A 23,169-nucleotide genomic window follows, 5' to 3' on the forward strand; every position below is an offset into this window, starting at 1 on the left:
CCATTTACAGCATTGCTGAAATTTTCATCTACTATTGCATAGTTATATTTTACAGAATCGTGTTCCACATACTCATTGCAATATAGCAATATGATATTACCATCTGATGATCATATGTATGTTGATATGTTATTCATTCCTGGTTTCCACTGCATACCAATCCATTACCCACTCCACTATTCCTGTAATTCCTCTGTTGTACATATTACTTCATTCATGTAACTAGTGTTGAAAAGTTAATTATTCAGCAGGTAAAAAAATTACGTAAATGTTACGACACTTGTTTTTTGCCTTTTATGTTCTATAAAACATGTACTTGATGTATTGTCAAACAAAATTTGAATAAAACAAAGTTTAAACCAAGTCCATGGTCTACTACTGTTAATGTGGCGTCAATGCAATGTTGACGTGACGTCATACTATTGTTATGAGTTAGATCGCGCAATTCTGCACGTGGCTATCTCCCCCTAGGGGTGAAAAGCTGATAATCTCCAGCTTAAACGATAGATACGTCTGTGAAACGTGGGAGTAATGTGTATCAATAAAATATACTTATTCAACCTTGGGAGTTGCTTCTATGTGTTATAAACGTTGTAAACGAGCAAAAATAAGGTTACAGCAAGACATGGAAAAAGACAAGAAAATATTAATCTAAGCCGTTAACACGAACAATGGTGACAACATTGAGCGTATTAAGATTGAAAAAAACGAAGCTTGGACTTTTCATCTTCATTTGCCTTTGTAAGAAAATGTAATACTAAATGATTCAGGCGCGTGAAGAAAAAGTACAAAATTATGTAGCATCAATGCTCTAATAATAGATATGCAGCGACAAATATAAGATTCAAAACTGTACTGTAACGTAAAAAGAATATTTTTTAATTATGATAAGGAGAAAAACATTTTAGTTCTATGAAACTACTTCAAAACATGTCATACAAAACTAATTTATGTACACCTTTTTGGTAATGTGACGTTATAAATCTGATCAGGTTAAACAATTCATAAAGAAATATGTTGAGGCTCCAAATAGTTTGAAAAGAAGACAAGGTTAACATAATGGTGGTATTGTACATATATGCTCCTAAAAGGCCATGTACAAGGGCAGAAGGCGGGAACAAATCATTGATGTTCTCCATTTCATCGATCCATTGCTATTTTTGGGCATTTAACCTATTCTGAAAAGCTCTTCGATAAATTCAGCGTCGTAAAAAAACTCGACCTATCTACTGTTAGTCCCCAAGTTATGCGTTCTAACAGAGATGGTAATTGCGTGATCCGAGTATTCGCAGTAGGGATTTCTTTCTGTAGTCAAAATAATCGGATACAGCTGCCATTTCTATTAAAGATATTTATGGTATATCGCCAATCTATTCCTTTGGATGCAGCCTGTGCCACTCCCATTTAATTTCTTTGCGACCTTTTCTGTTTAGGCTATTATATATCTGGTTTCTGCGAGAACACGGCGACTTCTATATGACCTTTGACCAAACTTTTTAAATATAGGTTCTCGGAGCATATCTTATTCAAATATTCATGAATGGATATCATATTTGGCAATCATGTACAACGTGGTCATCCGATTTGTCGTACAACAAAGTGTGCTCGATGCGTCAACTCCCATCATCTACGGGAAACTACCTGCCATTGTTTTTGAAAGTCAACACAATGTCACATTGCAGAAATGTCATACGTGTCTCATAGTAACCTTATATTTCATTTGTGTGCAAAAGTAGGTAGGTTAATATCTTTGAATACATTAATTCATGGAGTTTTTCTTTATTACAGATAAGACTAAATACAATTTAAGATAACGTCATGACTTTAATTTTTCTACATTTAGGTAATTATAGATAGAAATTTCAATCGCGAACCAAATAAAGAATCATGACAGCCTTATTCATATTGATATAAATCAAGGAAAATCACTATTGGATTTCGATGAATAATGGTGTTCTGTCGGGTATGCTTGTAAGGGGAGGTTTTCTACCTCCGTCGTCATTCCTTGGACGTCACTACTAGATTCGGAATCAAGTTGAAATATCGGACTTGGATAACTAGCCGGACCATACACCATTTCATAATGCCCTCTGCACATGCGCGTTCTAGGAGAAGATGGCGAAAATGTTTTTGGTTGCTGTTGTATTTCAGAGTTATCAAAGGTACTTGAACTTTGTGCGTGCTGGCTTATTTCTGTTTTTGATCTTCCATTGCTGGGGCTCTTACCTGCTTCTGTGTCTCGGTGGCCAATGTCAGAACATGAAGATAAACAAGAATCAGGATCATTGTCATTGTCACTGGTAATTTGTCCGAACAATCTGTCGTTATCAATTCCATCCAAAAGATCACCGAGAGACACATCAAATGAAGACGTCATTCCATCTGTGTCGTTAGGCAACTTTGAGACAGTGTCTAGTTCTGTTGAGGTATCAAATGATCTAGGTTTCTCGAAACTCCTCACTAGGCTGTCAAGCACTTCTGCAGAATCGTCTATCTTATTAGAAAAGCAATCTTTTAGCGTAGCATCCCACGAACCGTCGTCAATAAACTCGCTCCCATCTAAATCAGGCATTGGACACAGGGTACTACTTTGATCACTTTCATAACACTCGTCGTCTCCCTCAAACGACGTCGATGAAATGAGTTTTCCAATGAATTTGAAAGAGTTCATTTCCTGATTATCAGCGGTGCGCACATTATCCAAAGAAGTTGAACTATCCAGTCGCTCAGAGTCACTTACGATCTGGTCCAGTGTGTTTTGGTCTTCTGTGTAGCTATGATTACTAGAATTGGCCTCATGATCTAAAGATAAATCCTCCGGATTAGAGGACTTGAATATAACGTCATCCTCGTCGTTTTCCACGTTTGTAGTTTTTAGTCCACAATCTTCCTGTGAAGTTGCCTGGGACATATTTGTTTCTGGGTGTGAATATTGTTTGGTTTGAATGTTGATAGGAATTTGATAGTCTGAATAGGCAGCTGATTTGTCCATCAGGTTGACATATAGCTGTTCAGACGGGGCCTGTTGTACATCCTCTTCTGGGAAGAATGTGTTCCTGTGAACAAACTCACACATATCCACATACAGATCGTCTTTATCAGCCGATGGCTGATACGTGTAGTAAACAGGTGTATACTTCATGTCTTCTTCAGATTGCTTAACATTTTCCTCCAATTTTGAATCATGACTTTGCTCATGTGGAGAAAATGTCCGTCTATGGACGATTTCCAAACCGTCTTCTAAATCACGGTTGGTTTTTTCTCCGTGTAATCCTATAATCGAATCCGATGTAACGATGACCAACTCTTTTTCAGACTGATGTGCATCACTCATATCTAAGAAATCTTTATCTTCATTCGGGTCTGACGACATCTTGCATACGGAACTATTTGTCGATATCTGCTTTGCAGGACTAGTTGATGATAACTTGCGTACGGAACTAGCTGTCGACGACATCTGATATGGAGATCTAGTTGTCGATGCTTGCTGACCTCCTCTATATGTAAATGACGCCTGGTGTGCAGATCCATTCGCCATGGACTTGATCTTTTCATCCATGTGATCTTTTGCGTTATCCCTTACGCCTTCAACTTGAAACGACACTGTCTTCTTCGCTTTTAAATCTGGAGAACTTTTAGCCTTTCGGTTAGGTTTTATAAGTAAAATCTTAGATTTTATTTCAGGAGATGTAGGGACCTCGTATGCATTTCCATCAGGTTGATCCGGAAAAACATGCGTTCTGCTCTCTGGTTGCATGTCACCATAATTGTCACGGGTACGATTTTCTGTATTCGATACAGACTTCCGTTGTAACATCGGATGGGACGACATGCTTGTGGTCTTGAAGGACAGTGCATTCAGGACAGGGAGACTACGACTGACTGGTCCGTGCAAGTTGGATGCTGTTTGTTCCTGAAAGTCATGGTAATCCTTTTCTGAAATTTGTATCCACGAATCGTCACTGTGGATAATACTACTGTCCAGGTTTGTCGAAACGTCGGCTTCTTCAACTAAATGTTCAAACATCTGAGGTTCTTTGCCAGGTTTGTTCTTTACTTCTACAACAGGAGGTATATATATATATAGTATTTATTATATTTTCGTCTTCCTTGTTATTTTTGTAAATCAGACATTGAAACAATTTATGTATCATGGGAGTGCAATCAAGTTCTGAATTTATAAACAAACTTTGAGTTTTTATTAGATGCTTTGTTTATTCCTTTTGCTTTTAATAAGGAAACATTTATGATCAAACCAGAATTCGAAACATAGTAGATAACCAAATTATTCTTACTATAAAATATTATATTTACAAAGCAAGGTGCCTAGAAAACGCTCTATCAGTCAATGGCCTTAAAACGGTACAAAAGAGATTTATGAGATACAGAAATATATGGTGAATGGGAAAGATAAAAAACATAGACATACCTTCCAAAAAGACTGGGAAAAGTGGCAATACCTTCTTTATATCCCATAAAACCCTCAATTTAATTATTTATATGTAGAAAACCAATTAAGGGGTAATAGTAATATGTAGGAATACTCTAAGTATATTGAGCTGATATAATAAAACTGGTACTCTCTCTCCAACCTAAGAACCTTGGATACTTTACTATTCCTGAAGACTGTATCTCATTTTCTCCTATACCTGTACACAGTTGTATGAATCAACAAGATTTGAAATGGAAATGACTGAGGATATTTCTTTAATTGACTGTATCTTTCCCTCTTCTTTCTATAATATATCTGTACATCAGAAGACATTTAAATTGTTAAGTATGTATATTATAAGAGCTAATAAGCTGAAAGAAAGTATGATCGGTGTGTGAGAGAGAGGATATGATATGCTTTAGCAAATCAACACTCACATGTGAATAAAATTGGTATTTTTGCTTATTATGATGATGATGATGACATCAATGTGATAACTACTTTGTATCATGATGAATTTATCAGTGTGTTAGTTATGATGATTATATTATTATACGATGAAGATGATATCAATTAGAGATTGATGATGGCATGAGTGTGATAATGATGAAATCAGTGTGATAATGACGATGATGATGATGATGATGATGATGATGATGATGATGATGATGATGATGATGATTTTAGTGTCTTGTTGATGAAATTAGTGAGAGTAGAATGAGAATAACTATGATGAAGAGTATGTCAATGTCATGATGAAAATGTCTGGGTAATGATGAGGATGATAATATCATATGATGATAATGATATATGTTTGATGATGACGACAACATTGTGATGATGATGATATTATGATGAGAATGATGTTGATTTCAGTCATGATTATGATGATGATGATAATGATATAAGTTTGATGATGACGCGTACGACAACAGAGTGGTGATGATGATATTATTGTGAGAATGATGTTTATTTCAGTCATGATTATGATGATGATGATGATAATGATATCAGTTTGATGACGGTAACAGTGTGATTACGATATTATTGTGAGAATGATGTTGATTTCAGTAATGACGATGATATTAGTTTGATGATTATGACAAGTTTGATTACGATCGATATTATTGTGACAATGAGGTTGATTTCAGTCGTGATGATGATAATAATAATAATGAAAAAGTTTATGTCAATTGGATGATGATTTTGTGTCATGATGGATATATGGTGTGATGATTATGATGTTGATGATGATAATGATAAAGAGGAGGAGGATGCTGATGTTTTCAGTATTAATGTCATGATGATGATGATGATGATGATGATGATGTTTGGAGTGTCATGACGATGAAATCGGTTAGAGCATGATGATTATGATTAGAGTCTCATGACGATGAAATCAGTATGATTTTACTAATGAGGATGATTACGAATGAGGATGATGTCAATGTCATGATAAAGATATCGGATGATGATAACAAAACATTATGAAATGATGTGTGATATATGTGAATGCAGTGAGCGTGTGTATGGGTGTAAGGGGGTATGACCAAAAAAATGTATCTATGCAAATTGTACCAGAAATACCTTTGAAAAATAAAAATATTACACACAAAAAAAATCGTCTTCGTAAAACTTTCAATCAATCAAATACGTATTTCATAAATGACCAAATATGCACACCACTCTTAAAATGTTATTTTTTATCTTTAAATTTTGTTGTTCTGTTTCACATTCACAGTTTTTATATCCTTTGGAAACGAATTAAAATTCAGTACCTTTCTTTTTAGACAGTTTTGGCTTATCTTGTTCAGCTTTCCTAGACAAAACATATTAAAAAACAAGAAAGAATGATTTTCACATTTCATACACTATTATACATGTACAATGATACATGATATAAAAATCATGTGCTACTGAAAATTGCTACTTAATATTTTAGAATTTGTATTTATGAAAATATATTTGTTTCGTTACATTCTTCTCTCTAAAACTGAATTGTTATTAATGATGCCCCTTTCGAAACACGTAAAGTAAGACAAATTTCCAATAAAATATCGCTTTTTCATATCAAATCCCATTGAATTCTTTAGCCGACAAAGGGGTTTCTGACTGATAAGAAATATATTATATAAGTTATCATATATATTATACGTCGTTACCTGTATGCACAGCAGTATACCAGGAAACCAAGCAAACTAGAGAACAGAAGACCAATCAGACATGCGACGAGAACGTAGAGGCGAAAGTCGCTATGTGATACATCTGAAAGGGGAAATGATTCTGTTTTTCTTATATTTAAATTAAGAAAGAGGAGTTACAACAGTAAAATAATATATAATAGAATATAAGTTATTTCAACTAAATACAGCTAGGTATGGATATCATGATTCTCAACAAACAGACTATTCCGTCTTTGCGTATTGCAAAGTTATCTTCTCTTGAGAGCAGGGATTGATTGTTACGTCATTGGTTTGTGTGAGAAAATTACGTCGTTTTCTCAAAAATTGATGACGTTACTCTCACAAACAAATGACGTAACAATCAATTCCTGCTCTCAAGAGAAGATAACTCTGCAATACGCAAAGACGGCATTTACTCACAAAGGGATAACATATGCTCAACAAAAGTGAAGAGATGGAGAGTGAGGATGTACTCGTCAGCAGCATCGAGGACATATTTTTTTACGTTTCAAAACAGTTAAGCCTTGAACTGTCATCAATATGAACATTTTCTTTTAAAAAAAGACAAAAGTACTAAAAGATAGATAGTAAACATCGTTTCTTAATTTCTGTTGTGGAGACTAGATTGATCTCAGATACATCAGAAAGAGTTTACGTCATCAAATACAACCTAAAAGTTACTTTCTATAAGTATTGTTTATTTAAACACATATATCAATAGTTTCTGGTTCTTTATATCGGGTAATCGATCCCGAGTATTGATGCAATATTTAACCTTTTACAGTGAAAAACCCACAAAATTCCTACCATGAACACATTCAAATTGTGAAGCTAACCTCAATTATGTTATTTCCAAAAAATTATAAAGCATAGCTAATGCAGTATTTAAACGGAATCATTGGCTATCATATACACATACGGTCCTGACAGTGACGTCCTCCATATCCTTTTCGACATGCACACGTGACCTGTTTGAGCTGTCTATGGAAGCTGTATCTTTGTTCTTTGCATGTGCCTCCGTTTTCACATGGTGACGAGGAGCAAGTCAATACCTCTTAAACAAATATAGAAGAGAATTTGAAAACTTTATATTTTTAAATGCAATAATAATTTTCATGCTTACAATGTTTTATCTACTCGAGTGAAATATTGTAATGTATGGCATATTTGTGTAGGTAAATATATACTATCACAAGTCTTATACATATTAAATCAATCGACCCGAACGTTCATATAAAATAAAATCCATGGAGTAGGATGAAAACGTGTTTGTCTTCTTGAATCTGAAACGACGAGTGAAAATATGAACAGTAAACAAATTAATCACATCAGATGAAGTATAAAATAACTGATATTCATCAAGAAACAAGGGATACTCTATGCATTACATTTACAAAGGATTAACGTGTGTACAGAACTGACAGATGTCATCATTGAATGGTGGAATCATCTGTTAATGACACCACAATCAAATCAACATTTTGCTATTTGTCCACAGTAACCCCGCCATGTATTTTCGTCATAAAAAACCTTCTGCTTCATTGATGAATACGAAATGATTGTGATTTTGAAAGGAACATTTTTACATACATTTTATATATAAACGCTTCTTTTTTTAATGATCATAAATTGTAGGTACAGGCTTCCGCCTTTCTATGGTAAATGTATCAAATGAATATAATGTATACCGGGAAATGCTCGCCGCAGTTTAGCTTTTCCCTTTTTGCCTTCCCAATTGAGAGCGAATTTATCATGACACATTAGTGCAAAACATACAATTTATATGTACAACATTATAGTATTTAAATGTGACGGGCGAAATGAACACTTGGTGAACAGCAAACTTTCAAAGTGTGTAAGAACGTTGTCTGAGTGTGAGCAGCTACAGAGCGATATAGATAGAGTGTATGATTGGTGCACTGTGTGGAAAATGAAAGTGAATGTGAAGAAGTGCTGCCAGGTCATTTTTACAAACAAAAAGAAATGTATGAATTTTAATTACACTATGAACGGTAAGAACCAGAAGAATGAAATACGTGTGAAAGATCTTGGTGTTTGACTGACCTCTTCAATGAGTTTTAGTACCCACATTAGACGTACTGTTTCCAAATCAATGCTAAAGCTCGGTTTTATAAAACGTTCATGTAAAAGTTTTACACAAATACCTGTTTTAAGGTCTTTATATATAAGTCTTGTCATGAGTCAGTTAGAATACTGTTGTCAGATCTGGTCTCCTTACCAAACATCTTTAATTCACCAGGTCGAAGTTTTCCAGCGTAAATTTTTGAAATGTTTATGTTTTAAGACATGTTGACTACAATTCCATGTCTTACGCTGACACTTGTAGGCATTTTAATCTTCCTAGCCTCGACATAGGTGGTATTTTAGTTTACGCTGACACTTGTAGGCATTATAATCTTCCTAGCCTCGACCATAGGTGGGCATTTTAAGACTGTGTATTTCTTTACAAATGTATGGCAAGCCAACTTAACATTTATTCAAGGAGCAATGTCGATCCTGTATTTCAAAAAAAATATATAAGATATCTTATATAGCATATGAGATATCTTATATACTCTATAAGATATCTTATATCGTATATAAGATATCTCATATAGTATATGAGATATCTTATATAGTATATGAGATATCTTATATAATATATAAGATATCTTATATCCTATATGAGATATCTCATATAGAAATTAAATGAGATATCTTATATAAGTATATAAGATATCATATATACTATATAAGATATCTTATATCGCATATAAGATATCTCATTTAATTTTCTATATAAGATATCTCATATAATATATAAGATATCTCATATAATTTATAAGATATCTAATATACAGCTATATAAGATATCTTATATAATTGAAATATCGTTGCTATATAAGGTAGCTGATATAGAATGAGATTTCGTGGCATTAAAAACCAGAAACTAATTTCTCCCTCGAGAATCATTCGGAGCACATTCAGGATTGCATTGGGCGCAATGGCGGAGAGGGATGGTACGGATGCTGTATTTTCCCTAGGCCTAGCTCGCCTTGTCTCTCTTATAGCGGCCAAAGCAGAGGCTGCCATTTCCCGCACTCTTGAAGTGGGCTCAGACATAATGGCGGCGACAGGAACACGTGTTGTTACAACAAGCTTACTGTCCCTACGTAGATCCTCGAGATATTCCGGACGGGGAGACTTCATTTTCGACATTTTGTTAAAATCTCGTTCCTATATAAGATATCTTATTTAGTAACGAGACTTTAATTTATGATATCTTATATACTTATATAAGATATCTCATTTAATTTCTATATGAGATATCTCATATAGGATATACGATATCTTATATATTATATAAGATATCTCATATAGTATATAAGATATCTTACATAGCTATATGAGATATAGAAAATTAAATGAGATATCTTATATACGATATAAGATATCTTATATATCATATAAGATATCTTATATAGCATCTCATTTAATTTCTATATAAGATATCTCATATAGTATATAAGATATCTTATATATTATATAAGATATCTTATATATTATATAAGATATCTCATATACTGTATAAGATATTTCATAAACTATATGAGATATCTTATATACGATATAAGATATCTTATATAGTATATAAGATATATGCTATATAAGATATCTTATATAATTCGATGAAATACAGGATCGACATTGTTCCTTGAATAAATTTTAAGTTGGCTTGCCATACAAATGTGTTAATAGTGCTTTTGATTGTCCATATTTAGTCAAGCAAATGTGTTTTTCGTCCCTGGTCGTAATCTACGATCAATTCGTTTCAACCAGTTTTACTGCCAGAGAAGTAGAATAAACGTTAGAAAGTATAGTATTTTAAACAGAATTCAATGTAATTTTAACTCTCTTGATTTTGCACCAGACTGCGATATGTTTCGTTCCTCTCTCGCCGAGTTCCAAGAACTGTTAAAGAATATTTGCTATCACTAATTCCTTTTGTTTTACATATGAGTATCTTTTAGTGTGTGTTACAAGAATAACTGACTGTGATATTTTATACTTGTGTTGAAATGTTGTTATCCATTCTGTAAGTTGACCCTTGGATCTGTTGAATTGGAAATAAATAAATAAATAAATAAATAGATTTTATCAGCAAAGGGCGAATTTTCTAATTGGCAAAATTTTCCTGGTATGCAGTATACCAGGTTTCAGTCTGTAATCGGGACTTTTCATCATAGGAATCAATATTACTTTAACCAGACTGTTCGTCGACTATATAGATGTCTTGGGTACTGAACTATTGACGTTTCCTCTGAAACACGTGAACAATGAATACGTCCTAAATAATTTAATAATTCTGGTGTTTTCATCAGGCAATCATGTGCATCATATTGTTAGTAACAAACATTAACGCGATATATTTTTCTGGCATTATTTTGTGATTTTGTTCATAGTGGTTCTTATTTCTGTCGCTAGATGTATTCCTCGTTAATCATCATGAAGCACAATACTGGGTTTTTTTTCGATAAAAGGATGTTTTGCAGTTTAATCTTCCCATGAACTTTATTCAATAGTCAAAACGTGCACACTTTGGTCCACTTGCAATTACCATAGTAAAGAAAACATGAGGGCTACCATAGATAATTATCGCTGACAACGGCAAGACATTTATTATTCAGTATGTAAGAATAATAGAATATTTCATCCCCTTGGAGGTGAAACAGTGGAATCTCAACCCGAGGGGGAGGGAGATTCTTCAGTTGTCAAACACGAGGCTTTGCCGATTCCCCTATCTCACTCTCAAGGGGGTGAATGATCCTTTTTCTCTTACCCTGTTCACCCGTTATGTATCATATACATAATATAATGTTAACGTTACATGCTAAATTCAGGGTTCGCGTGACGTTGATGGATTGTTGACATGGCGTCATTGTATTGTTAACGTGACGTCATACCATTGTTATGAATAGGGGAATCCCATAGTGTATCATAAGCATAATGTAATACTTATGTTACAGGCTGAATTCACGGTTGACGTGACGTTGATGGATTGTTGACGTTACGTCATTGTATAATTGTCGTGACGTCATAACATTGATATGAATACGGGGATTCCCCCGTCTAGGGTGAGATTAATCAAATCCATCCCTGACGTGAGGTATGGATAAGGTTATTCAAACCCAAGGGATAAAATATTGAGCAGGAGACCCGAGGCTTTGCCGAGGGTCTTTTGCTCAATATTTTATCCCAAGGGTTTGAATAACCTTATCATTACCTCACATCAGGGATGATTTCTATTTCTTGCTTATTCCCTAAAACCCGTACAACATTTCTCATTTGCATATGAAGCCCGGATGGCAATTGTTAGTGACGTTAATGACCCTGACTGACCCCAAAACGTCATAAAATGACGTCACGACCAGTAGCGTGACCCCGAAAGGTCATTATAATTCCCCCGCTGTCTGCGCGTGTGTCACTATAATTACCCCGCCACTCTGCGCGTGTAGAATTTTCCAGCACCGCCGGAATTGCGGATATCTCGGTCTCGGTATGCACGAAAAGGATATCTCACACCGGTAAAATTGTGGATACACCTGTCCAGTGTTAGAGAAACAGCTATCTCAACTATAAAAAGTACTTATAGAATCTCACCTATTCTTGTGTCCGTCGTGACAATTTGGCTGGGTTGTAGTTGGTCGACGATGCAATGGTAGACTCCCTCATCCGACTTCTGGGCCCCATGGATTACGAGAGTGTCACTTACCATGTATATTCTAAATAGAGTTATAAGATTTGTGTATGTTTAATTGGTGCTAGAGAGAATTTTATAACTTTCATTTGTCTTTATATGCCCTAAAATCAAACTGACATATACATTTACTATAAAATTAATTATTTATATCATAAAATCAAATTTTTAACATCAGAGCGTTTATAAAACGAAGAAACCAGAAATAACAAGGATCTGTACTCAAAAAGCCGTTACCTTGTTAATATCAGATTATTTTCTTAGGTTGAAGTATAAATCGATTTATAAAATTTAAACATTTCACTTTTTCTTTACTCAGCAGAACTCTCTAGTTGAAACAATTCCTATGCTTGTTGTTTACTTTTTAAACTTATCACAAGATCTCAAAGAGTTAAAGGAATTTGGTATAATCACTTCACTTGAGCTTGAGCGTGGTTTTAGCAGCAAGATGCCGGGAGATATATTTATATAACCTCGTTATATTTCAACTATTTCCTGATCAGTATCAATCCCAATTGTTATGTCAACATTTTCAATATAACTTTTGTTATCAGTATGAAATCACAAAGACGATGTATGGTAATCTTCTAAGTTAGAACGTTTAACAAGTATTGGTGAAACTCCTCTCATGAAACTATAGCCTCTATAAAAAGCAGAAATTTGAGAAATCTTAGTCGAAAAAATCATGCAGAGCACTCAAATGTGCTAATATACTTCTTGCCGATATGGACAACGAATACCTATGATTAGTTATTTACAAATCTAATGATATCTTGTTATCAAATTATATGTTAATAATCGATTTTTTAATCTGTTGTAATTTTCATTTCAACTTTATTTTATTTTATTTCATTTTATTATTTTCTATGGAGTGTGTTCTCTTTATGATGCATCTTGATGTTATTTATTTTTTAGTGACACAGTTAGTATGTTCAAACAGCACTAACCACGTTTTTGTACGTAACCATCTGATAGAAAAATACTTCGACGTCACGAAAACAATAAAACATGACGTCACAATCAAGTGCAAATAAGGATCATAAAACAGATTATAGCGCTGATACATGTATAGTGTTTTTCAATAAAGCTCTGAGAGAATGGGAGAAAAAGAGGCATCTCCTATAGTGTTGGTTTACCAGAATTGTTTTACACCCGGATTAAGAATCCTGACTGCCTAACGCTCGGTTTGAAACCAGCGTCGGGTTAAATAATCAAATATGTCACATTTAGGTTGACGAATTTTCTGTCATAACCTTTCAAATAATCTGTTGTTGCCCTTGTTTTGATTATACCTTGGTAAATGTGTAGTTCGGGACACCTTATTTCCACCAGGAGTTATCCAATAAGTCTGTGGGGACGACCAGGGGCGCGACAATCCACAACTCAGCACCGTGTCGTAACCTAGAAGCACTGTCTTCCGCCAGGTATTGGAGTCTGAAATGAGGAGAAAATGATGGTATATAAGATGTGTGCACTGAAACAATAGTTGTAAAGTATAAAGTATCTAAAGTCATATGAAAGCAGGACACATTGCCTAAAAGAAAAGGGTAAAGATCAACAGTGTTATAGTTGGGGCAGCTGATCAATTTCGGTTTTTGCAATGCATTTTAAGTAGAAATTTATCTGCAATCCACCAGCATACATTTATAATAACGATCGACCCTATAGTATAATAGATGGGTCTGGGCAATCGACATCGACGGTGGTGGCTCATTGTGCGTCATAAACAAAATTATCAACAATATATAGCTAAATGATAAGCAATACCAGTGCCCTTGACGATTTTCCCGCTAAAAGATGATTAAATAAAGTTATATATAGAGCAATGTGTGAGATTTGAAATTATACCCAACGACATTTCTGGAAAAAGCATGGTTCATAAAAAGGATATGCATGAAAATTAAAGCAGAATTCAAAAGTACCCCAACATGTTTGTTTTATGATTGTTTGTCGGACTAAGGGGGTTATCATGTAAACATGCTATTTATCGACATAAGGCGCCAATAAAATTGCACTGGAAGACAAAACAAACAACACTGTACCTGCATTGCATGTAGACATAATGCAAAGCCTAGCCATTGTGATCGGTTCCTTACACCTGTCCCTATTGAGCGTTATCTTTGTTTTAGCCTTTCGTCCAGAGCCCCCATCACACGTTCTCGATCTCTTCTCCTGACCTAGGCCACACGTCACTGAACATGCTGACCAGCTTGACCATGGCATTGGCTGTTGTGGGTGGACCTTATGACAAGCGGACGTCGTACAAACCCTCGACACGTGGCTGGGCTTAGTTAGACATTCCGCCGTCTTATGCGGACACACACGTGATCGCGTGGTTATACCGGTTCCACACGATGCCGAGCAGTGACTCCAGTTGCTCCATTCTTCGAATACTGATGCAAATTAAAATATTATTTAAACTTTGATGTATATATTAGTTTGAAGTTCAATATCATGGCAACCGTCTCCTAATTTACAGTTCCAGGTTTAGCACTTTTTCAATTGCATCCCCTCTAATAATCAATTGCATTCGCTTCGCCCCTGATATGATATCTCATCTTATCACATTATTCGTACCACTGGTTGACAGAAAGACATACAGACACAGTCCAAAAGATATAGCTTTTCAGGAAAAAATCAAACAAAAATCAAAACAAAAAACAAAACCTAAGGGCACCAAGTTTGGTCCATTCGGTACCATCAGGAATCAAACCATAATGGAATTTGCGTAAAAATAAACAAAGCACCGATTAATTGACTTTTTTAAACGGTTATGAAATCCCTCGGGATTCAAATGTTTTAGATGACATACCTGGAACGATTGTTATAAATGTTATTTCACGGGACTCTGGAATGACAGACATATTATTAAATCACCACTTATCTACCTCGAATGGAACCCGTTCTTGCATCTTCTCTAGTCCATCCAAATCTTTCTGTTATCGCAGCTCTGGATGCCAAGTAAGACGCGTTGTAGAGTTTCCGTAGAATCTCAGCAGTCGCTATTCCAATTTTCTTAGAAAAGGTATTCGCGTTTCCATTCTGTATCATTAGTTGATGAGCAGAGGCTTTGGCCGACTTCTCGATCTCTTTCAGATCAGACTTTGACACGTTGAACATATCGATTAGTTGCTGCACTTCCTCTCGAATATCTCCGAGCATTAGTTGTCTTCTCTCCCCGGACGACAGGTGAAGACACTGAAGAACCAGGATCTTTGGACATCGCCCTTTTTTCCCTTGCTTTCCACAGAAAAACTCCACGCAGTTATACATCACTTGGTCTTTTGTATGTTTCTGTTTCCTAACCCTCGTGTCATTCTTGCTTGATGCAGATGTGCGCACATAGCCGCGATATTTGTTAACTAAACTAGGTTTTCTTTTCTGCGACGTTGAACTCAATATCGAATCCAGTGCAGTGTTAGAGTCTGATATGTTACTATTTATTCGTATTTCCATTTTTCTGTGAATATTCAGTTTAGATTTGCCGCCTTTGGTCCATGTTCCATGCTTAGTCAATGTTATGTTCAAACTCAATGGTTTGACTTTTCTGTGTACACTAAGACTTCCAATGGCCTTTGAATTATTATGAGTTTTAACTACAGGTACATTTATACCTCGAGATGCATTTACTATTGCGGTTGGCATTTTTATTCTACCCGAGTGATTCCTGGTAATGTCTTTACTTTCAGCAACGGTTGGTGATGTATCTGTCATATTTGGGTCATAGCTTGTAGTGTTCATTATCTTTACAGTTCCCCAAACCGACATTTCGGTAGCGGCCCCAGCAATCAGTTTTGTTGATATTTTCTCTTTCTTCGATTTGTGTTTTTGATTTTGTGTTCCTGGTTTTCTGCTGGTCACTTTAACATTTCTGTGTCTGCTTTTACCAAAAGATCTACTTGGTATCCGACTGAAAGAAATCCTGTCACTTCTATTGGTCTTTTCTTGTCCCTGTGATGTCATTGCGCTGCTGGATAAATGTTCAAGTACAAGATCTTCAAATGTCCTTGCTCTTGAAGGACGCTTACGGGGTTTTCTAATGGAGTATGTCTTCGCCGTTCTTGGTTTTGTTCGTGGACCAATGGTCTTTGTTCCTGACACAGAAGTCTGGGCGGATACCTTGCTTCTCTTTGTATAAACCCCATGTTCTGTTGTAAGGAAATAATGAAATACTTAAGGGAAAACATGGTGAACATATTTATAGACTTACACGTGTTTTATATACATCTGTGTAGACGATTGTGGCATCGGGGAATCGCTAAGGCGGAACACCCCACTAGTTTACGGTGTGACTTAACAAACTTTTACTCTTTTTTTTTGTCTGATTCAACATATAATTATATTAAATCGTTGAATAGCAGGCATGTAGAATATCTTTAAAAAAATTGAAAGCAATATAATGTTATACTTGAATGATTAAATCGACTAACTGAACATTGCGAGATGATATCATTGACTATATAGAACATAGGCAAGAGTGTTCGCATGAAATCGCTAAACCAATAAGTGACAGAGTACTCTGTAGTTCAATATCAGGTCCATGTATCTCATGATCCCTTCACAAAAGCAGTGAATCCAAAAATTAAATATATATGAGTAAATAATTGGCTGTTCCTTTGATCATTTAACGGGTTTAATGAACTCCACCTAAATTTGACTGTACTGAGATGCTTTCCATTATGCATCACTTAATTCCGACAATATCAGACGTTCCAAGCTGGTAATTTGCGAAGCAATAATGAGACGGTGTTTTTAATGACAAACTAATGCCCTTGATTGCGCAATTGCCGTTTCTGAGCTACAAAGACTTTTGGTGTAACAAAATAGATATAACGGCAGCAAACCTCGATAATGACATCTTGTTTGTTGATAGTCTGCTGTTTACAATCGCTATCGCACCGGCGTTTGATTAAATTGGCTCTTGCCGTCAAACGTTCTTGTGACCATCACGGTTGGGAAACGAAGCGGTGAACGCACATTTTTCGCGCATGTGATATTTTTCACTGTCTCATGGCAATATCACCCGCGCCCCTTAAAACCAATGTGTTTTCGGTTAGAAATTCACTTGAGGTGTAACAACAGCCTATATTACCTGTCTAAAATAATCTCCTGTCTTTATTCATCACCGGTCTATAAGTATCACCTGTCTGTATCAAACATCTGCTTATATTATCTGTCTATAACAATCTTCTGCCTGTTCGTATCACCTGTCTATAATTATCACCTGTCAGTATCAAACATCCGCCTATATTACCTGTCTATAACAATCTACTGTCTGTTCGTATCACCTGTCTATAATTATCACCTGTCAGTATCAAACATCCGCATATATTACCTGTCTATAACAATCTCCTGTCTATAGTTATCACCAGTCTATAAGTATCACCTGTCTATATCAAACATCCGCCTATATTACCTGTCTATTACAATCTCCTCGGTATAGTTATCACCGTTCTATAATCATCACCTGTCTGTATCAAACATCCGCATATATTACCTGTCTATAACCATCTCCTATCTATAGTTATCACCGGTCTATAACTAGCACCTGCCTGTATCAAACATCCGCATATATTACCTGTCTTTAACCATCTCCTGTCTATAGTTATCACCGGTCTATAATTATCACCTGTCTGTATCAAACATCCGCCTATATTGCTTGTCTATAACTATTTTCTGTCTGAAGTAATCACCGGTCTATAATTATCACCTGTCTGTATCAAATATACGCCTATAGTACCTGTCTATAACAATCCCCTGTCTATAGTTATCACCGGTCTATAATTATCACCTGTCTGTATCAAACATCCACCTTTATTACCTGTCTATAACTATTTTCTGTCTGAAGTAATCACCGGTCTATGATTATCACCTGTCTCACGCTACTCACAATAGGAATCGGTCGTTAGACATACGTCACTCACCACAGGATTCCGACGATTAGACATACGCTAATCACAATAGGATTCCGACGTTTTTACATACGCTACTCACCACAGGATTTCGACATTTAGACACACGCTTCTCACCATAAAATTTGACGTTTAGACATACACTACTCGCCATAGGATTCCGACGTTAAGATATACGTCACTCACCACAGGATTCCGACGTTTAGACATACGCTTCTCACCATGAATTTTACGTTTAGACATACGCCACTCGCCACAGGATTCCGACGTTAAGGTATACGCAACTCACCACAGGATTCCGACGTTAAGATATACGCAACTCACCACAGGATTCCGACTTTTAGACATACGCTTCTCACCATAAAATTTTACGTTAAGACATACGATACTCACCATAAGATTCCGAATTTTAGACTAACGCTACTCACCGTATGATTCCGACGATAAGACATACGCTACTCGCCATAGGATTCCGACGTTTAGACATACGCTACTCGCCATAGGATTCCGACGTTTAGACATACGCTACTCGCCACAGGATTCCGACGTTTAGACGTACGTTTCTCACCGTAAATGTGACGTTTAGACATACGCTACTCGCCATAGGATTCCGACGTTTAGACATACGCTACTCGCCATAGGATTCCGACGTTTAGACATACGCTACTCACCACAGGATTTCGACGTTTAGACATACGCTACTCGCCATAGGATTCCAAATTTTAGACATACGCTACTCACCATAGTATTTCTTTACCTTTACCTCTTCTTCGACACCGTTGTTAGCTAAATTGCTAGTATAGGCGCATCTTGGTTTGGTAACGTACTGTTAACCGGTTGTGTAGCATAAAAACTAGGATAAAACTTGGACGGTATATTATTCCAACAGATGTTTAATCTAGATTTAAAACAGTTAAGAGAAGGGGCTTCTAATACTGAATTGGGAAGGGAATTCGCATTTATATATACGCTTCTATTGTACAGCTATAGACATTAACTTTTTTTCTTATTTTACACAATTATGAAACAAGGTAGGTTAACTTATAATAATCACTCTCGTTATATTAGCCCGAAAGTAAGCGCAGTGGTATTCAGATTGGAGGAAACTTGAGTTCGTGGAGAAAACCCACGTGGCCGGGCAGGTGACCACAAATACCTTTAACGTCGGATCGGGTAATCGAACCCTGCACTATCCACTCCGCCATCCGACAACCCAAGTGTTTAGGTATAATCACTCACCAGGTGGTTTGACGTTGAGTATGATTCCTAGTCTAACTAGTTTGTGGATAGGTACTATCGACGTCCAAATCTCCAGCACCAGGGGATTTCCTATCCGCCTTTGTATAATCCCTATGGGTATCGAACATTGACACTGATTTCTAGTGTAAAACAAAAAAAAATATAATTATTCATCATGTTATAGTTTGCATGACAATTAAAAGTGTTTTAGACTTATATAGATTCAAAACATTGAAATATATATAAATATTTCTTTTTTTTTTAAATCAATTGGCGAAGGGAAGATAGATTATATTAAAAATCTTTTTTTCTTTTGTTGGTTTACCCATAAATATTTTTTATTTTACTATTTATCATTTTAACCGCCGTACCTGCATGATGTTATTTCATTGTCGGCTGCTGATTCGCTGAGTTCCCGCCATGATACGGGAACGCCCTCTATCCTTCGTCCATCGCATCCGGTGAGTTCAAACTCTGCTGTATAATTTAAGTCTGGTGAATATGTGACAATGCCATTTCCACATAGAGGTTTTGTCACTGATGCATTATAACACCCGATCTTAATTCCACCTAGAAATCAAAAAGTGATAGACAACTTGTAACCAAAACGTATAAATATTGAACTGTCACAATTTCCATCTAGTCCTGAGCATTCCGTCTTTGCGTATTGCAGAGTTATCTTCTCTTGGGAGCAGGTATTGATTATTACGTCATTGGTTTGTGCGAGAAAATTACGTCGTTTTCTCAAAAATTGATGACGTTACTCTCACAAACAAGTGACGTAACAATCAATACCTGCTCCCAAGAGAAGATAACTCTGCAATACGCAAAGACGGAATTGGTGAGCCTTGCATACACCACAGGGACCTGAGAATTGTTTACTGCTATATTTGGACCTAAACTAAGGTGTTTAGATGAATTTCACATGTTTTCGGGGTTTAGATCGACTTTCGGTAAAAATGTCACCCCAACGATGATAATATATGAGTATATCATCATCATTGGGGATGGCATTTTTACAGAAAGTCGAAAAAAAATGCTTCCCCCAATGATGATAATATATGAGTTTATTATCATCACTGGGGTGGCATTTTTACAACGTGTAAAATTTATCTGAACACCTCCATAGTTTAGCTGTAACAAATCCGACCTCAGGTCCATGTGGCGTGATCGTCCTCTGTTCTATCTAAGGTGACAGTACCAAAAATGGACCACCAAACCATGATTTTCTTCATTCATTGAAAATGCAACGGATGAGTTATATTAGTTTTTGATTGTATCAAAAGAGGAATATCGCTGTTCTTACCAACGAAATATTTATATAGAATACTCTTACGTCACCAATTACCGTTTCCGATTTTTTGCAATCTCAGTACCCAAAGCGGATCACGACTTGAATTTTGCAATATTTTGCGCTTCAAATGAACATTTCTCTGTCAGCATTTCAACATCTTATGATGATCTTTGGAATATTAATGAAAAAAAAGTATTTCTATATTGTGAATGTATTCCTACAGTCCGAAACAAAATACATAGTCATCGCAAGCGCCATTTTTTAACAACGTAAACAAAAAAATAGATTTTTGGTTTGAAATACGTCTTCTGATGCTAGGCCTATATGAGCTTAAAAGTTGTTCACCTCTAGACTTAAAACGATGCATAACTATCTGTTTTAAGGATAATTACTGTATTGTAATAACTTGACTGTTGATACAATTATTTATTTATAAGTATTTTGCAAAGAGTGATCCGAATTGGGTACTTATCTGATTTGGGTCCTGCCTCCTTAACTACAATAGGCCTATTCAGCATCCTGATATTTTATTGGCCTTTCCTTATCATAAGATTATACATATATAATTACACATACAGAGGGAAAATGTCTATAAAGATATATGAAGTACGTATAGACATTTAAAAAAGGAAAAGGCAGGCGGGAAGAGATTGACATTGGAGATAGATTTGATTCCAGGGTAAATCAAAATTCGTCGGAGCCCGAAGATCTCAGTCAGCAACAATACAAAAACTAATCCGGCGATTGGCAATCAATCGATTGAGTTGGATCAATTTCATATTTTCACTCTTTTCCAAAATATTTGCACATGAATAGACACCCTCTATGTATAAATTCCTTGCCTGCAATACTTACATGATTTCTCATTTGGTATCCTGTTACTTTCAACAGTATTTACCTTTACCGCGAATGATGCGGCAGAAAGGAAGATTGCTATGAAAAATGATAGATATACAAGATCCATTTCCCAGTGCCATAGGTAGCAAACATGTGGGACGTGCTCAGTGTAGGCAAATGTGTCGTTTTGAGTTCGGAGCGCCAATAAATCGACTAACCATGGGGGTCGCCATTTTCCCAAAATTGTTTGAAACGTTTATGACGTCATCATTATTTGATAAAACGTCACATTCACCAAATGACGTCGCCAGGTTTCCCGCCATTAAATTACTATCTTGGCGGCTTTGATAAGTGACAGCCGACTTCATAAATTATTCTGCTTAGTATACACCGTTGTAAACCATTATTAGAAGAGTGGATTAACTGTTTTATGATATCGTATTAACATGTAATGTATGTAAACCAACTAAAACAGGTTTGCGTTTCGCCACCCACTTTCCCGTTTTCTCCGCTGTTAGCTGAAACTAGGCAGCTGGGAGTCAAATCGCTGAAGATGTTTCCATGGAAATATTTACGTCGATCGCTGTATGTGAATATTATATTTAGAAACTGAACATATGTTTTCTGCACAACATGAAAATGTGTAACGGCATTACACCTGCAGGTGCCTGCATGGACTGTGGTGCGCTACAAATGTATCACATTTCAAACGAATAAGCGATGCTACAAAATACAACGATGGCCTTTTTCAACAGTTATGAAAAAAGCACGCCAGCGTAGCTGCCTACATGCTGGCACAATACGCAGGTGATTCCATAAAATTTTCTAACATGAAAAAGCATTGCTTCTGTACCTCCTTTGTCCCTACGAAAGCCCTGTCCATGACCAACTCCTAAATGAATCCATTCCGAACAAGGACTAGTTACGCCCCTCGTACCCTCAATAACCCGTATTGTGGCCTTTCATGATTGTGAATATGATGTGTCATGCTACTGAAAAAAGTTATATTAACCGAGGCGATATGTCATGATACAACAGCCAATATGCCAATATGCTTAAACAATAAAATGACAGAAATTGAAAATTCTTACAACTATATGTATGTGGATGGTTTGAATGCCAGGTTTTCTGACATATTTTATTGCAGGTTTCCAATTATAAAAAGTTCGGCTACTTGGGACAACAAAGTTTAGTGTTATGCTAAAGAACATGATAACCAGCAATATTTTTAATCATCAAAATATATAATACAAATTTCAGATGTATTGGTATTCATTAAACAGCTCTATATTCACGCAAATATTTACAAATCCATATTCACCGAAAAAACGATATACGTGACTTTTTGAGAACTGGTCGAGTGTGTATAGGATCCGGCCAACAGGATTGTGAGAAAACACCTAATCATGACTTACTGTCAACGTATTTAAATGAAGCAACACGAGAATATTCCGGATCTGAACATTATAAATGTGATTGATATATTTTCATTTTCTGGTATGCAATCTCCTCTT

The 23,169-nt window shown here is 35.9% G+C and overlaps 1 protein-coding gene across 2 annotated transcripts; it reads right to left on the reverse strand.

Moving 5' to 3' along the window:
- Positions 1 to 1,804: 1,804 nt before the first annotated feature.
- LOC110455326 lies at positions 1,805 to 21,893 on the reverse strand. 2 transcript variants are annotated; one of them, XM_021505407.1, is made up of 11 exons: positions 21,717 to 21,893; positions 19,896 to 20,094; positions 19,525 to 19,664; positions 15,262 to 16,521; positions 14,416 to 14,766; positions 13,666 to 13,807; positions 12,277 to 12,398; positions 7,535 to 7,669; positions 6,595 to 6,697; positions 6,211 to 6,251; positions 1,805 to 4,059 (listed from the first exon to the last, which is right to left on the reverse strand). In XM_021505407.1, exons 1-11 carry the CDS (start codon positions 21,793 to 21,795, stop codon positions 1,916 to 1,918), a joined length of 4,716 nt encoding a protein of 1,571 aa, XP_021361082.1. In that variant the 5' UTR covers positions 21,796 to 21,893; the 3' UTR covers positions 1,805 to 1,915. The 2 variants fall into 2 exon arrangements, with proteins under 2 accessions (XP_021361082.1, XP_021361081.1); XM_021505406.1 differs by having other exon boundaries at positions 21,674 to 21,893.
- Positions 21,894 to 23,169: the final 1,276 nt, after the last annotated feature.

This window comes from Mizuhopecten yessoensis, unplaced genomic scaffold (assembly GCF_002113885.1).
Source record: "Mizuhopecten yessoensis strain PY_sf001 unplaced genomic scaffold, ASM211388v2 scaffold8195, whole genome shotgun sequence".
NCBI lineage: Eukaryota > Metazoa > Mollusca > Bivalvia > Pectinida > Pectinidae > Mizuhopecten > Mizuhopecten yessoensis.

Bases quoted from the DNA above. Each gene is read 5' to 3' on its own strand.
- LOC110455326 (XM_021505406.1), bottom strand. From the start codon at position 21,782: ATGGATCTTGTATATCTATCATTTTTCATAGCAATCTTCCTTTCTGCC. The intron at 6,252-6,594 runs GTAACGACGTAT...TGTTTTGTCTAG, and splicing joins GTATACTGCTGTGCATACAG to GAAAGCTGAACAAGATAAGC. The intron at 4,060-6,210 runs GTACTGAATTTT...CTCCTGTTGTAG, and splicing joins AAAACTGTCTAAAAAGAAAG to AAGTAAAGAACAAACCTGGC.